Consider the following 15,334-nt stretch of genomic DNA (forward strand, 5'->3'; position numbering starts at 1 on the left):
CAGGCCAGCTATGTATCTCTGGAGGTGTGATCACGCTGCATATATCACACCTGAGCTATAGCATATAAGTTTTTGAGGAAGAGAAAGAGCTTAAATGGCTAAGTAGATGTGCTGATTTAGCTCAGTGATAAGTGACATTTTGGGGGCAGAAAGATGGGGTGGTTAGATTTCTGAGTGGGTTGGAGTGTGATGTACCATTTGCACCCTCACCATTGATAATATTGAATCTTAACCGCTCCCTGTAACTATTTAGCAATTGCCCATCTCTCTGCACTTGGTTGTGTATGAAGCATCTTTTTAGTCTCCTTTCATATTAAGCATGACCTGCCCCAACATTTGCATTATTATGCATACACTTCATGGATATCCATTTTCACTGTGACACAGATTTTCAAGCTTGGCAAATTATAGATCCCAAATGCATCATATCCACATTTAATAGCTTCCAGTGCTGGAATAATTCTGTACTACCCAGCACTTCATACCTATGATTAATAGCCTTAACATTCACCTCACTGTACACATATATTTTACCTGATACTGATAGTATGCTGCCACTTTTAATTTCAGTAATTTAAGGCATTCTTTCAATGTTTAAAAACTATATCAGTATCAAGTGAAATTGCAATCCATATATTATTTAAGTAATTTCAAGCTTCAAGTCACTTTATGTGACATCATTTCAATTCCATCCTTGCTCAATATATAGAGCACTTACTCATAAAAGAGAATGAGTTAGTCAGATGTACAGAGTTTTCAAGGTCACTATATTGTTAATAAAACTTGTTAACTGACACAGGCATTAGTCATAAAGCTGAGTAAATGTAATGATTAAGCCACTCACAGCTCCTCACCATTCTGTTACATCCTGCCTTCTAAAGAGAATTTTTATTTTGAGGCCTTATTTAAACCTACTTAAGTCAGTGGAAAAACTCCTTGTGGCTTCACCGGGCTTCATATCAGACTGCCACTAAATAACAAAACCACACTCATGAAAGGAGCAGACAACAGGTTGATAACATGGGTAGACTCCTACGTATCAGCTCCTGGCACAGTTTGTAGCTGTAACGTTCATCTCAGCGAAACAGATGGAGCTTGACCAAGCTCTAGGTGGAACTGTAATTACATTTTCTTCCTTCAGACACCTCTTACTGCAAAAAGCATGGAATTTCTATGCTGCAGAAAGAGTGGAATAATTATTTTTTTGACTTTATGGGAGTCTGTTGATCCTGTCATTCATTTACTCAGTGCAAGAGACCAAATAAGAGTATACATACAACATCTAACCTTACCAAGTGTGCAATAAACAAATGGAGACACTTCAATTTAACAAAATCCCCACTCAGCTCCCAGGAGAGATAAAACCAGATCATCTCCCTTCTACTGATGAGGAGTACTTTATTTCTGTATACATTACCACTCTGTACCAAATACTAATGAGTACTATGTCTTCTGTTTAAAAGTGAAGGATTTTGTCTGGGCTGTGTCTGCGCTACCTTAGTCAGACTGTCACTCATGCTGTAAGATTAGCTATTTGAATGATCCTTGCCAGATGCAAAGTTGGGAGGCTGGAAAGTAGACTAAGGCATTGTCAGTGCCAATATGTACAATATAGGATGAATCACGTCCTATGTGGGACACAACATCTCACCTAGTATGAGACATCTTGGATACTTGTAAACCTGAGTTAGTCATCTCCCTCAGAAAACAGGAAAATGGTAACTTTAGGGTGCCACTGACCTCCAGCAGACATTGTCCTTAGAAATTAATTATGCTCTTTACTCGAGTGAGTATATTGAATAATTGACCACTGAATATTTACTTCATTGACCATACACGGGTCTAAAGAAGACTCACTTATATGTAGGTTTCCACAGTCATTCAAGACAGTCCACCCAAAAGCATCTGCTGTTGTGTACCACAAGGCAACAGAAAGACCAAGGTGTCAGTACACATTGCCACCCAAATGGCAGAATCCTTCCCTGGCAATATTGACCCATTGCAATACACCCCTCAGGAAGCAGAGTCTGAGACAAAAGGGAGCAGGGGCATCCTCTGTAAGGAGACTGTCTACTGCAGTTCCATGCAAAAGGGATGGCATGCAAGAGAAAATGCCTAGTTAAACAGATAACTTGCTGAACAAAACCATACATACACGATGTGCATTTAAATTGTCTAAAGACTGTCTGCAGAGAGTGAGGCATTAAACACACTGAAAAGTAGTGGGGGACAGGTAGTACCTCAGCCAGAAAGTTGATCTGGTTGGGATCAGCAAGGCAGTAAAGTCATTAGATAGAGCTGGAAAAAACCAGAATGTATGAACAGTGTCATCAGTGTCAGCCAGCAGAAGGACAAGAGTAGCAAGGTGAAAGGACTCCTCCTCCTGATAGTAACAACAATAAGGGAGCATTTAATTTAAAATCCAGGACACCTGAAAGATGTATCCAGAGTGCACAAAGACTATCCAGAACAGCAGCAAAGACTTTGTCATTTAGTATGATTAATTTATTAGCGCTACAGCCTCTGCCACAGCTGGCTGACACCGAAACAGCTTCTTCTAAACAAAGCAAATCCTAATCCAGCATTGTCCTAAGGAAGGGAAATCAGGGTGTTGGGAAATGCACCAAAGAGAAGTAGCAGGCTGTGCACGTGGTTTGACTGCTGTCAGCCAGGCAGCTAGAAAATGGACCTATAAAATTCTCTTAAGAATTCGCAGTGTATGTAAACAAGCCTGGAGTCTTCCTACATTATTGTAGGGTATGTGGTTTGTGAAACTGTAGATACATGCAGACTTTAGTTTAGTTAATACAATTATTTTCATCTCTTAAATTATTTTTATCTCTTTTATCTTTTTTTTCCCCCCTGAAAATACTGTCAACAGATCTTATACAGTATCTTAATAGGCAAATGCAGCCGGAAAAGTGGTCAATACATCTTTTATTATCAGTGATGTGTCCATTATACTCACATGATAGTCACTCTATTTTGCTTTTTTCTTCATCTTAACTTAATCCTAGGCTGTAAGGACTGGGAAAAAAGATCAGCACTTATTTTTGAATGTGCATTTTTATACAGTGCCTGACACAACCTGAACTGATGCACTGATATTGCCTTGCTCTTAAGAGAACCCAGAAAGGCTGGCAACAATGAGGCAGAGGAGGTGGTTCTGTTAAGTGGGTGGCAATGTCTGGAGCAAAATGCATGTGTCAGTGGGGAGAAGAGAATTCAGAGCAGAAGTCAAGGTGAGGGGTGATAAACAGAGCATGTTGTCTTTGCTAACTGAAATGACTCTGAAGCTGCAAGAAAGGGAGAACAGAAGGGTTTAGCAAAGGCACAAGCACAGGCCTAGTGGAAAAGGTGGAAGAAAACTGTAACATGAAGTTTCCTTGTCTGAGACAGAGATGGAGAAGCTAAGAAAGAGCAGGAAACATGCAGGAGAGACAGGGTAAATAGAATTTTAGAAAACATCTAAATTCTTAGTGCTTCTAAGTATCTCTTGTATTCAGTGTCCCATGTGGAAGCAACAGATAGAGCTGAAAGATCCCACTCTAATCAGCTCTAATGAGGCTGAGTAAAAGCTGGACATGTGGCATGCAAAAAGTGTTATAGAAGAAATCTGCAGCAATAGGTTATAAACATAAAGCATCAAGACTAGGAAACATCTGTGCATCTGAGACTATGTTAGTACATAAGCCCATTGTGATATGTCTTTGTAAGAGAAGAGAAGGGAAGAAAACACAGTCCTTGGCAGAGATCAGTCGAGAACACTAGAAAGAAGGATGAAGAAATGCAGTTAAAAGCCTTTTTCAAGATGTGGGTTTACTTTGCCTGAAGGTTGTGACAGTGACATTAAATACAAATAAACTGGATGTACATGACATATTTGATCTCCACATTGTGCCACAACTTACCTTTCCTCTGAGTCTGTTTACAGAACCCAGCTATTTTCGTTAAGGATGTAAAGAGGAACAGACTTTGATATTATCTCTTTGAATTTACCTGGCTCCGTGGAATTCAACAGAGATGAAGAGCTGCTGAAATTAAACAGACATACAAAACTGTACCAGATGTACCAGAGATGCAAATAGCCAAGATCGTCCCTGTGACATTTGGATAGTATTTGGAGAAGCTAGAAGGATTTCTAATTCACTCTTCATGTGTACACAGGAATGCCACAATAGCAGCAGCAAGCTGTGCAAGTGGGCAAGGGAAATCATCGAGAACTCCTGACACCAGTGCTAAAGACCAGCAAGTATTCATTTCCTACATTTGAACAGCTCAGGAGACAACAAGAACTTTAATGCAGGAAAAGGTCAGGTCATTTCAACTTTGGCTTTGTCTAGGTTTTATGTGTTTTGCTAAGAAAATCTGTGAATGATGAAACAGCCAAGAGGATATTCCACACAGTACAAAATTGCCTACTTTAACCAAGTTTCCATAACTTGCAAGGTGATAATCACCTACTCTGTGAATTAATATGCATATTACTAACATTCACCACAATACAATCTATTGTCATATAAAAAGTGAGAAGCAGTATCTTGCTTGTGTTTCTTAGTGTTAACAGGACCATCTGAAGACTGTAAGATTTTGAATGCATACTTCTTTCTACCATCTTTTGGAAACAGTGAGATCATCCCCACATAATGATGGAAAACTAAGGCATAGGGAGTCTGGGTGCCAAGATATTACCCAGGTTAAAAATCTGCCCCTAAATGATTTGCCAAATATTACACTGGAAGTGTACATCTGGGCAGAATATTGAATGAGTGTGACTTTGTCCTAGCTATGTCTGGTTTGGGGCAGGGAGGAGGTATTTTACCAAGATCGCTCTACTCTATATGGTAACATATGCTTTAAAAGTAAAGTGGGATGTTGGGAGAAGGCTACCCGGGACTTGAGCTCCAGGAAGTAACTCTGGGTGATCAAATGGAGCTGAACAGCCAGGAGAACACGGTGAAAAGAGCTTTAGCTTGCACCACAGTGCTTCTGGTCTCTGGCTGAAAAGAGAGCAAAATCAAGAATAAGCCACTGCGACATTTCCAGTGAAAAGGCAAACCTTTTGTACTACCTGCAGGGTGACAAAGGGCAATAAGCACCTGGTGGGACCACCAGCTGGAAAGCAGACATGTGAATAGGCAGTGGCAGCTCCTGAGATGATGAATGCTTTTTTGTTCCTTAAGGGTTTTATATATCAAGCAGATTGCTGACAGCAGGTTGCTGTATCCCTGGTATGAATGTGAACCAGATCCTGACTTAACACAGGGCAGCTCATTTGGTGGCCTAGTTAAAATGAGCCTGTGGTCTTTCCATTCCAGTCTTGGTGAAAAGGTGCCTGTGCTGTCAAACACATTCTCTCTCCTATTTGGCTCTGGTAATTCATTTCTGGTAGTCCAAAATACATCCATTCTAGATATAGTCAATGTGTGGTCCCATGTGCTGTTCAAAACAGTTTCCCATGCCAAGAGTCCACCTGGCTTGGCAAGAGACTGCATGAGGACATGGACTCTTTTGCTGACTTTGCAGATTTCTAGTTGCCATTTGTAAAGATTTGTCATGTGATCAAAACCAATAACCTTGTCTTCCAAACTGGAGTTTGCACAAAGTAATTGAATTCTAAGAGGACTGGAGACTAAGTTCCTCTCTAGAGCCTTGAACATCAGTAAATTCCATGCTAAAAATTAATCAACTAATAGTTTGCCTCTCATTCAATAACTTGATACCTCCTTTCCTTCAAGTCCTCTTTTGGGTCTTACTAAGTCATACTAGAAAACATGTTTTCCACGTGAAGAAACAAGAAACAAGCAGAGGAAAGTAGGAGCTCTGCATAAATAGCCCCTAAAACTGCACTGGAGTTTTTTTTTTGTGTAAATGTATCTCCAATTATGACCTACCTGTTTGATACTCTAAACATGCACACACTTTTGAAGTCAAAATATCCAAATAATTTACCTCCACAGAAAGGTAATTTACTGTGAGGTAAGGCAGGAACAGCAAAAAATGGTGCCTTAATAGAAACACCACCACATGCAGACATGAAACTTTAATACATGCAGATGTGGTGTCTGCACCTTCTGTTGAAATCCTTCCCCATTGGGTCAAATGCAACCCTAGTAAAAACTGAGTTTGGGTCAAGAACTACAAGACATGTTCCTGTTTCAGCTGAAATAATGGGTATTTTAAATAGAATGTACAGGGTAATATCAGATCAATCAGAAATGTAGCAGTTCCCTCTAAGCTCCTGAATATTAAAAATAATTTGTTCTGAAAGTAATAAACAAACCCCTCACTCCTTTGTTTTGGTTTTTTCCCCAGAAATGTCAGTTTTCACATCTTCAAAGATCTGCTAGTACATTAGATATTGTTAGTATATTATATATTGCTTGTATATCATAATGTTGTTCCCAAGGAATTAAGAATGATACCTAAATTTTCAAGGTAATGCATAAATCTCCACAGCAAGTGGTTTAGCAAGTAGTTTAGCTTGTATGTAAAATTGTTTGTCATACACTGATGAGATGGCCAATTCAAGAAACCTCAACCCTACCTAAACATTGTATTTTAGTCACATGACTTTGCAATTCCAGCTGGAATGTAGACAACAAATAGTTGTATGGATCATAAATCCTAAAAGCCAAAATATATCTAAATAACACTTAGAAAACAGACAACAAATAGTTGTATGGATCATAAATCCTAAAAGCCAAAATAGATCTAAATAACACTTAGAAAATATCATATGTGGCCATTTTGATAGCAGTTCTCAATATTGCAATGAATTGTCATTAAAAAAGATTATATAATTAAGGTAATGAGTGTTAAAATTGTCAAGGTTGTACTTTAAAATATTTAACTATTTTTGAGGGGCAATTCCATAAATTGTGAAACTGTTGCTTTGTGACTTCAAAGAGAAGTGATGATAATGCTGGTGCTGCAGAGGAGCAGCTGAGATGCACATCAAGGTTCTGTAGCAAGTTCCTATAATATGTGAAAAAAAATCATCACAGAGATAACAAAACTGCTGTCAACAAGGGGAAACTGAAACATTATCAAATAAAACCATGAAAATGAGTAGGAACATAACTCTTAAATGCATTGTATGCAGAGGAGCACTAGTCAATTTTGCTAGCTTACAGAAATTATGTGCATTTGCAGAGTACCTCATAAAACATGATGTGGGAACAGAGATGGACAGGTGTCTTCTCCAGTGGTGCTAGGATTTTCTCTTGAAGTCTCCAAGATGACTGCTTGGAACCACATGACTCTAACCATCCTGCTGCTTCAAAAAAAATATGTGTGGAACAAAGACATTGTTATATGATACTACGATTAGCACTAAGTATGTGAAATCAACCTGCTTTTCATCTGCAGTACTCTAGGCAGTCTAAACTCCCTGTCAACATCATCTGTCAGGCAGTGCAGCTAATAGTGTTACTCCAAACAGATCCAGGCAGCCTCCAAAAGATATACTTTGCTTCCTTCTGGCAACCCTGCAACATACAGACTAATTTCATCGCCACTGCTCTGACAACTTTTGTGCAACCACCAGCAAAAAGGTACAGCAGGAAGCCACCATTATGCATGTTTGCCAAGATCAACCACATACAGGTTTTTAAGTTTACTCCATGATTCCCAACCATGAACTAAGGGTACAGCAGGCCAATAGCAAGAATGAAAGCAAGGGGTCACACAAATGGGCATAACAGCCCATGCTGTGGTGGGACTGGACAGATGTCTGTATTTGCTCAGCCTCAGAACATCTCCACAACTGCCAAGAAGCAAGCAAGCAGGTAAGCCCTAATTTAGCACATGTTTTATGATGGTAGGCCTGAAAGACACACAGTGGTTTGTATTTCATTAGAAGAATTCCATTGAGCAGGCTTAGCGATCTTCTCTTTTAATTGCTTCTAAAGGCTGCTGCCCATCCACTGGAAAACCTTGATATCTGCAGCTACAAAGATGTAATAATGATTCTGTAACCATTATAGAAGATACATATATCTGTATTATACAGATCATAAATGCACATTTCAAAAACATTTGGCTATTTTGGGTACAGTGTAATATTTTCCCATGCTTTGACACAATAAAAAATTGCACCTGACTCATATATGCAGAAATCTAAAATTCAGTTAATTTGATGCTAAAATGCCCAGTGTTTGATCTGTTTGTACACTTTCAGTGACTAAAAGAGCTAACTCATAAATGTTTTAAAAGCAAAAAAATCACCTGCATAAATGGACAGATAATGCTCAATTTCCCTAGTATTAAACAACCAGAAGATTGAATATTGCAACATGATGGCAGCCTGTCAAACCAAGTGAAGCAATCAATATATTTCACTCAATTCCTAGCATTGCTAAAGCTAATTTCTGAGTTGATGAAAAAAAGTTCCTTAGAATTGTAAAAAGCTCACCTCAAGCTGTCAGAAATACTACTTTATCAAGAAAAGATATAGTTGAGTTTGAAATAACTTGTCTGCAGGCAGGCATGCACTCTGTAACCATGAATCAAATACACTGCCACTTTGAGAAACTGCATTCATGAGACCCTCCCAAAGTTTAGAGTTTCCTCAGTGGTTCAGAATAATTTTCAATATTTTAAAATCAGAATCCACTCACAATACCCAGAGTAATCTGTGAAAATGAGCTCCATAATTTATTTATGCTGTATGTAGAAGACAATTTCATTTGTTTTAAACTGCTGCATGACGTCTGCCCTGAGTGTTTTGTACTTTGTGCATGAGAAAACCCAACAAATTCCAGTTTCCTAATTACCTTTGGATCAGTATAATTTTATATAGGTATGACCCCTCCTTTGGTTCCCTCTCTCTCCCAAGCTAAACAAGTTGCAGTTGATTTAGTGGCTCCGTACACACCAGCCATTCTCTGCCTCTGATAATCTTTATTACCATTCTTTGTACTTTTACTATATCTGTTAGACATATCATTTAGATGAGGAATCTAGTACAGATGAGCTATAGGATTTTTACAATGACATCATAAAATGCTATCTACTTATTTCCTAATATTGTTCTACATTCTATTTGCCATTAAATTCAGGAGTCTATAACGTGGACCCTACAATTTTGATTTCAGAGTTGCAGCCACTAACCTAAACACAGTCTAAAGACTGATGTCAACAAAATATGAGGAAAATCTGGAAAATGCTAATCACCATCAGATCAAAAAAGCTGTAAAACCCATCCTTAGCTATTTTAGAAGTTTGATGAGAAACCTGTTTAGTTTGGATCAGTACTGACTTCAGAAAATCACAACACAAAAGCCTGCACACAGATTTCATATAAATGTGCTTTATTGCAGAGAAGTTACATTATTTACATGCTGCAACACATTACAACATAAATCTATCAAGTATTTCATGGTGGATGCTGTTGGTTGCCAGATAACATTGTTATAAGAACCACATTATAAAGTGAAGAGACTTACAGCTTTATATACTCTACGACTTGGAGTAGCTAAAATGTTAAAAGTCCAAAGGCAGTGTTTTCTCAGGCCTGCCTGTTGTCACGTGCATGCAAAAGCCTAAGGAGAGCAAATAGAAAAGTATTGTCCGGTTTCAGGTCTATGATGCCACCAAAGCAGATGATAGGTGTGTACTGATTTATATTTTAAAGCGTGTAATCTTGCATAAATTATACAAGTCTAATAAGATTGGTATAAATCTAATTATTTATAAACCATGGCTTAGAAATAAAGGAGAAATGCAGCTCGCACATGCATTTAAAAGGACAACCTAGCAAATGTTTGTGACCTTAGTGTTTAACATCTTTTCTCTTAACAGATCTGCTGGAAAAGGTCTTAACTCTAGAGTTGCACTTCTCTTGGCTGAATAATGACAATGACACTCCAGAAGAAAGACAACTAAGCAATCTAGCCAACATATGCTGGTGGAGAAAAAACAATGAAATTCAGAACATTATTTCTGCTTAACTTAGTATGTCTTCATTAAGCAATGTTTCTAGCAGCATCATAGTGAAATAGAATAGTTGAGTGAAGTTTGGCCCCTCATTTTCTTAGGTGTGAAACAGTTTAAAGTCTCAATCGAATCTGTAGCCCAAATATCAGTTGCTAAATAAACTGGGGAAAAAATTGTTTATTTCTAAAGGAAAGTTCTCCAATTGAATCAGTCTTAGGAGATGTGACTACAACAAGCCTAAAGAACCATAACAGAATTTTTTTAAGAAGTGAGGGAAAGGGTCAGGATGAAAGAAAATAAAACCAAGCAAGAATATCCAAGCCAGCACCTTCCCTGGCCAATGAGCCATTGTTCCTTTGCTTGCCATGTAGCTGGGCTGTGTGGCACCAGCCAAGAAATAGACTTTGTTTCTGGGTTTCTAATGAAATTACCTTTTAAAAAACAGAAAGGGGAAACCAGAAAGGAATCGTAGATAAGTAGAGGTGGCACAGATACAGCCATGCATGATGGGCTCAGCAAGGGGCAGTGGTACTGTGCAGACATTGTGCTGACGTGGATCTCGTTGCCCTTGCTGCTTGTTGCACCCCAAAACGGCTGCTGCAGAGCAGCAGGGCAGTATGTCCTCACTTAGCCTTGAGCTGAAGGATGGAACGTAAGACAACTGAGGGCACCAGGGCTGGTGCCTGCTCCTTCTGACTGCCTGTCTCCAAGAGGCAGAGAGTAGGTACAAACATCTCATGACCCCTCCATGGATGCCCACTTCTAACTAACCTCAATGACTGGCTCCCACCAAGCACTAGCTCCTGTTTGTGAGTCTGAGAAACCTGCCATAAGCTGTGTCTCCCCCACCTCACTCACACAAACCACTGCTGAGATGGCTTGCAGAACCTCCTTCAGGTGCAGCAGAGGTGTGAGACAGTCACCATACTCAGCAGGTTTAAAGCTGTGGATCTCTGCCACAGGTCGGTGTGCTCCTGGAGGACTCCCAGAAAGTTGTGTTCCCAGGATGGATTTTTTTTCCCCATACAGGGAAATTTAGGATTTCTGTCTCTCTGAAGAGCTGATCAAATCCAGATGAAGTTGACATAAAACATATTGACAAATGCCATGAATGTCTGGGACTGGGAAGGGAGAATCTGGGTACACTGTGTCTAACGTCAGCTCTTTCCAGAGTAAGTGGAGAGCTGGGTTTGGGCTGTTATGTAGGATGCCACTGGCACTGTGTGTGCAAAGTGGGTGCACAGATGACCAAAGCACCCAGACTCAGATGCCTGACGCCCTCTCACAAGTGAACAGGGATTCTGGGTTACAAGGGTCCTGGCCAGATGTGTGTTGAAGGCAAAGAGCAGATGTCCTAGGCCATAAGTATACCCTACAAAAGGGGGGTAGAAGAGTCAGACAAGCCCATGGTAGCAAAGATCTAAGTCAGCGTGTCCCCATGGTGGAATTGAGCACCATCCAGGGTAACCCGGTAGGCTGGGGCAGTTTGGCCACGTTAGTCTGGAACTAATGAGCAGAGTCATGAACGAGGCCAATGTGTTTAGATAGCATTGAGACCTGAGCCAACTGGTCCCCAATTGGCTCAAGTGCTGGCACGTTCCAGATTTGGGCTTAAGCAGAGGCAGTAGGAAGATCAGATGCATCTTGATCTGTTGGTGTAGACAAGCCCATAGACTCCTGTTCTTTTTAAAGGACAAAAAAGTTCTCTCCATGCCCAGCTTGCCTAAGTCCCTCTGCTCACTGCATTTTACCTTAAGCCAATGTTTCTATGATGTCACAAAAATCAGTTTATACTACATAGGTGTGTGTGTGTATTAGATATGACAATTTATATATATATATTAAACATATATAAATATCTATTTTATATATATGTTATATATATTAAACAACACATTCTATTCATCCATTCTCATTTCACGTTCTTCCATTGTATCCCATCACTTCTCTCAAATTGCACAAGTTCTTTAGGATTGAGATGTCTTTTTTTTTTAAAGTACTTTATGTATAGCAAATTCCAGTGAATAGCACTTACTGGTGCTGCATTTAGATAGCTGAGGATTTTTTTATCATTAGTGACAGTCCTCAGACTCTTTACGGTATGTCCTCAGGCCCTGATGGTGAACCATCACTAAAACTCATAGTTGGGAACTGTCCCTCTATGAATTAAGCTCCCATGCATGGTGAGGACTGTAGTTATTACTAAAAATTAGCACTGTACTTTTTACTGTAAATGTATGTGTAAATAAATTGCTTTTAAAATCTCAAAGTATCTTGGAGAGTGGGAGAGAGATGCTATCATTTTCATTCCCACTATCACTTACAGTTGCATATATGGGGGAAGAGTAATATTTTGGACTTCTCTCCACACTCCATAGGCCAATTGTGGGAGGTTTTTCAAGAGGGACAAATGGCACATTGTTGTTCTATATGAGCTAGCTAATATAATTCCCAGAGTTGTTTGGTTTTAGTAAAACAGGTGATTATTTCTGGGGTATATTCGCTGTCATTCTTGCTTGTCTTATTTAGCAGGATATGATTCTATGATTCTATGATTCTATGATTCTATGATTCTATGATTCTATGATTCTGTGATTCTATGATTCTATGATATGCTCAGTATGAAATACTGAACAAGATCATTGCCATTCATGTTTAAAGTAAGAATTCTGGTTTGTTTGATGATATTTTCCAATTAGCAACAAACAACAGATAAGTTGTCCTAAGACTTACCAGAATAGGCAGCTAAGATGACTGAGTTTCCACTAATAACAAAGTCTATGAGCATTAACAGGGAAGTGCATAACAAGCAACTTACCATGTATAAAACCCCTGAATAATACAGTATCAAACTATAAATTTCAATAGCAGAGAGTAAACAAACAAAAAATCACCATATAAATCACAGGAAAGGAAAAAAAAAATCATCTCCAAAGCCCAAAGGAATTTCCCAATCTGAATTATGGCTCCCACAGCCCAAGAAAGAGAACTGCAATTCTACATATAAACAAAAAAAAAGGTCTACAGCAGGTATTTTAACTTGCAAATAGAAGAAAGTATCTGCAGATTGCATAAACGTGTTGTTGTGTCACATAATATCAAAGGTATTTGCAAAAAAATTATACAATCTGGAATGCTTTAATATGAGACACAACAATGTACTTAAACAGGCAGTAATAGGAAAATGAGAGCAACCATTCTATAAAATGTGGGTTTGGGATGCAATGAGTTAGCAGTGCTGTCTAGATTAAATACGTCGAGTGAAAAGTCGTCATTTTCATAAGCTGCTCCTCGATACCCCTTTTTGCCATTGGGACATTTTCTGTGCCCTACTTCTGCTGGATCTTTAAAGTCCCAAGGGCGAGTTGAAAGCCAGCTGTGGCTTTCAGAAATGATTTGGTTAAGACCTAAACTGTGCATTTGTTACCGCCGCATTTTGTTTTCTTTTCAAAGAGAAGTGATTTCACAAAGGCAGATTGCTTCACGGACACAGGAGAATCCTCGCAGCACGGATGATATTCTGGGCACTGCTAATCACATTGTTGGCACTCAACAAATAAATAACAACATTAATGATGATTTACTTTGCTTAACTCCTACTTATTTGTAGTGCTGATTCCCTTGATTTAAGTGATGCTTCTTAGGAATTTTCAGATCCTTTTGGCCTAAGTCCCCTCTGTCTTTCCTGTTGTCTTTCTTCTCAACGTTGCTACTCTCCTCAGTCCAAAAGCCTCTTATTTTCGAGGTGTTGCTGTTTTATTTGCACTTATAGCAGAGGTGTTTGATAAAGCTACACTTCTTTCTGCATTTGGTAACTCTGGTGTATCATACTCCCAAGGGCAGACTTCAGCTCGAGACGCTAAAGGTTGCTGTAAGTAACTACTTGGCTTATGGGAGCCAGATGAAATCACATTTCCCTCAGAAGAGGCATTTTTTTTCTGTTCTGCCAATTTGTTGAGGTTTTCCTTTTCTGCTGCTTTCTGGGGTAGCTCCTCCCTCTCCCCACCATGGGTACTAGGTGTATATCTATTAACATTATCACACTTCAGCCCAGGGGAGACCTGAGACTTGGAATTTGTCTGTTTGTTCTCATTTTCAAAGACCTGTTTCTCTTGTGCCTCCCGAGTGGCTGCCTCCTCCTTCTCTGAGCTCTTTTGATTGGACTGCTGATACCCCTCAGATGTCTTCAGCTTATGATGAGTCTTGCCCTTTGGCTGGGAAGGGTGGTTTTTCTCTGCCTCTGAGGAAGCAATAGACACATGTTTTTGAACTTTAGAGTCAGAAGGCACAGGACCAGGAATTTGGTCATATATCTCCCAAGGACAAACTTCTCCTATGTCGAAATTGTCCTTGTGCAGAGACTTACCTGGGCCTGTGTCTGGATTTGCAGGTGTTTGACTAACCCTTTGAGGTTTTATAATTCCAGATTTATGGGCTTTCTTTGTTTCCTCAGACTGGGTAGAGTTCTTCCGGTGGGAATCCTTGTGCTCCCCTTTATCAGAGGCTGAGTGTTTTTTGCTGGCCTCCTTACCCTTCTGCTGTGATTTATGAGATTTAGTGCTTTCTTCTAGACTTTGTGTTTTACCTGTTAGCCCCAGAGTCTTTTCCTTGGCGTTAGCAATAACACTGAGGGACTTCTGTAACACAGATGTTCTCGGATGCAGAGGCTTCTTATCGGCACTTAAGTTATGTGCACTTACTGATTTGCACATCAAAGGGACAGATTCGGTGGAGACTGCTTCAACTTTTTCAGGAGCATTTTTGGTTAATTTATTACCATTCAAAGAATCCAGAAGGGTATTCTCAGCAACTATAACTTCTGTGCTTTCTGTAGGTAAGCTATTCGGTTCCTCTGTTTGATCCCTTACGTGGTCGTAAGTGCTGTGGGACTTTTTTAAGGAAAAGACTCTGTTTTTCAAAGTCTCTTCTTTTGGCTTTGCAGAACTCGTGGAATCTTGTGGGTTTTTCTTCAGTGTGGCTGTGTTCTTGACAGAACTGTGCTCCATCAGGTCCTTCTCATCCCTGGAGCACTGCCTGGTGACTGTCTCAGGGATTTCTGTAATACGTCGCATTATTGAGCGCCCCAAGCCCTTCTTAGAGCACCTTTTCTTCTGAAGATGTGGGTTATTAGCAATCATCTTTTTCCTTTTATAGATTTCAAGCTGGGCATATAGTTTCTTCAACTCATCCTGCAAAGCAAAGTGAATGGCAAAACTAGTATGCACAAGTCCAGCCAAACAAGCAGCCTGATGAATGCATTACCCATTGATCTAAAAACATTAAACTTATTTCATTGTCTTTTCAAAACCTTGAGTATGTCCTTTCTCCATCAACTTGAATCTCATTTTTTCCACTTGAAAAATAAGTTCAACTCTTGTACATAAACATGTTACCT

General features: G+C 39.5%; 1 protein-coding gene across 1 annotated transcript in view; it reads right to left on the bottom strand.

Annotated features, from left to right (window-relative positions):
- Window positions 1–9,297: 9,297 nt before the first annotated feature.
- The window catches only part of GPR158 (G protein-coupled receptor 158), a 195,026-nt gene continuing 188,989 nt past the window's right edge, over window positions 9,298–15,334 (bottom strand). The window contains exon 11 of the mRNA XM_061997271.1: window positions 9,298–15,128. Coding sequence (XP_061853255.1) covers window positions 13,674–15,128 — 1,455 coding nt within the window. The 3' untranslated portion in view covers window positions 9,298–13,673. The remainder of the gene's footprint in view (window positions 15,129–15,334) is intronic.

The sequence above is a fragment of the Colius striatus genome, chromosome 5 (assembly GCF_028858725.1).
Source record: "Colius striatus isolate bColStr4 chromosome 5, bColStr4.1.hap1, whole genome shotgun sequence".
Classification (NCBI taxonomy): domain Eukaryota; kingdom Metazoa; phylum Chordata; class Aves; order Coliiformes; family Coliidae; genus Colius; species Colius striatus.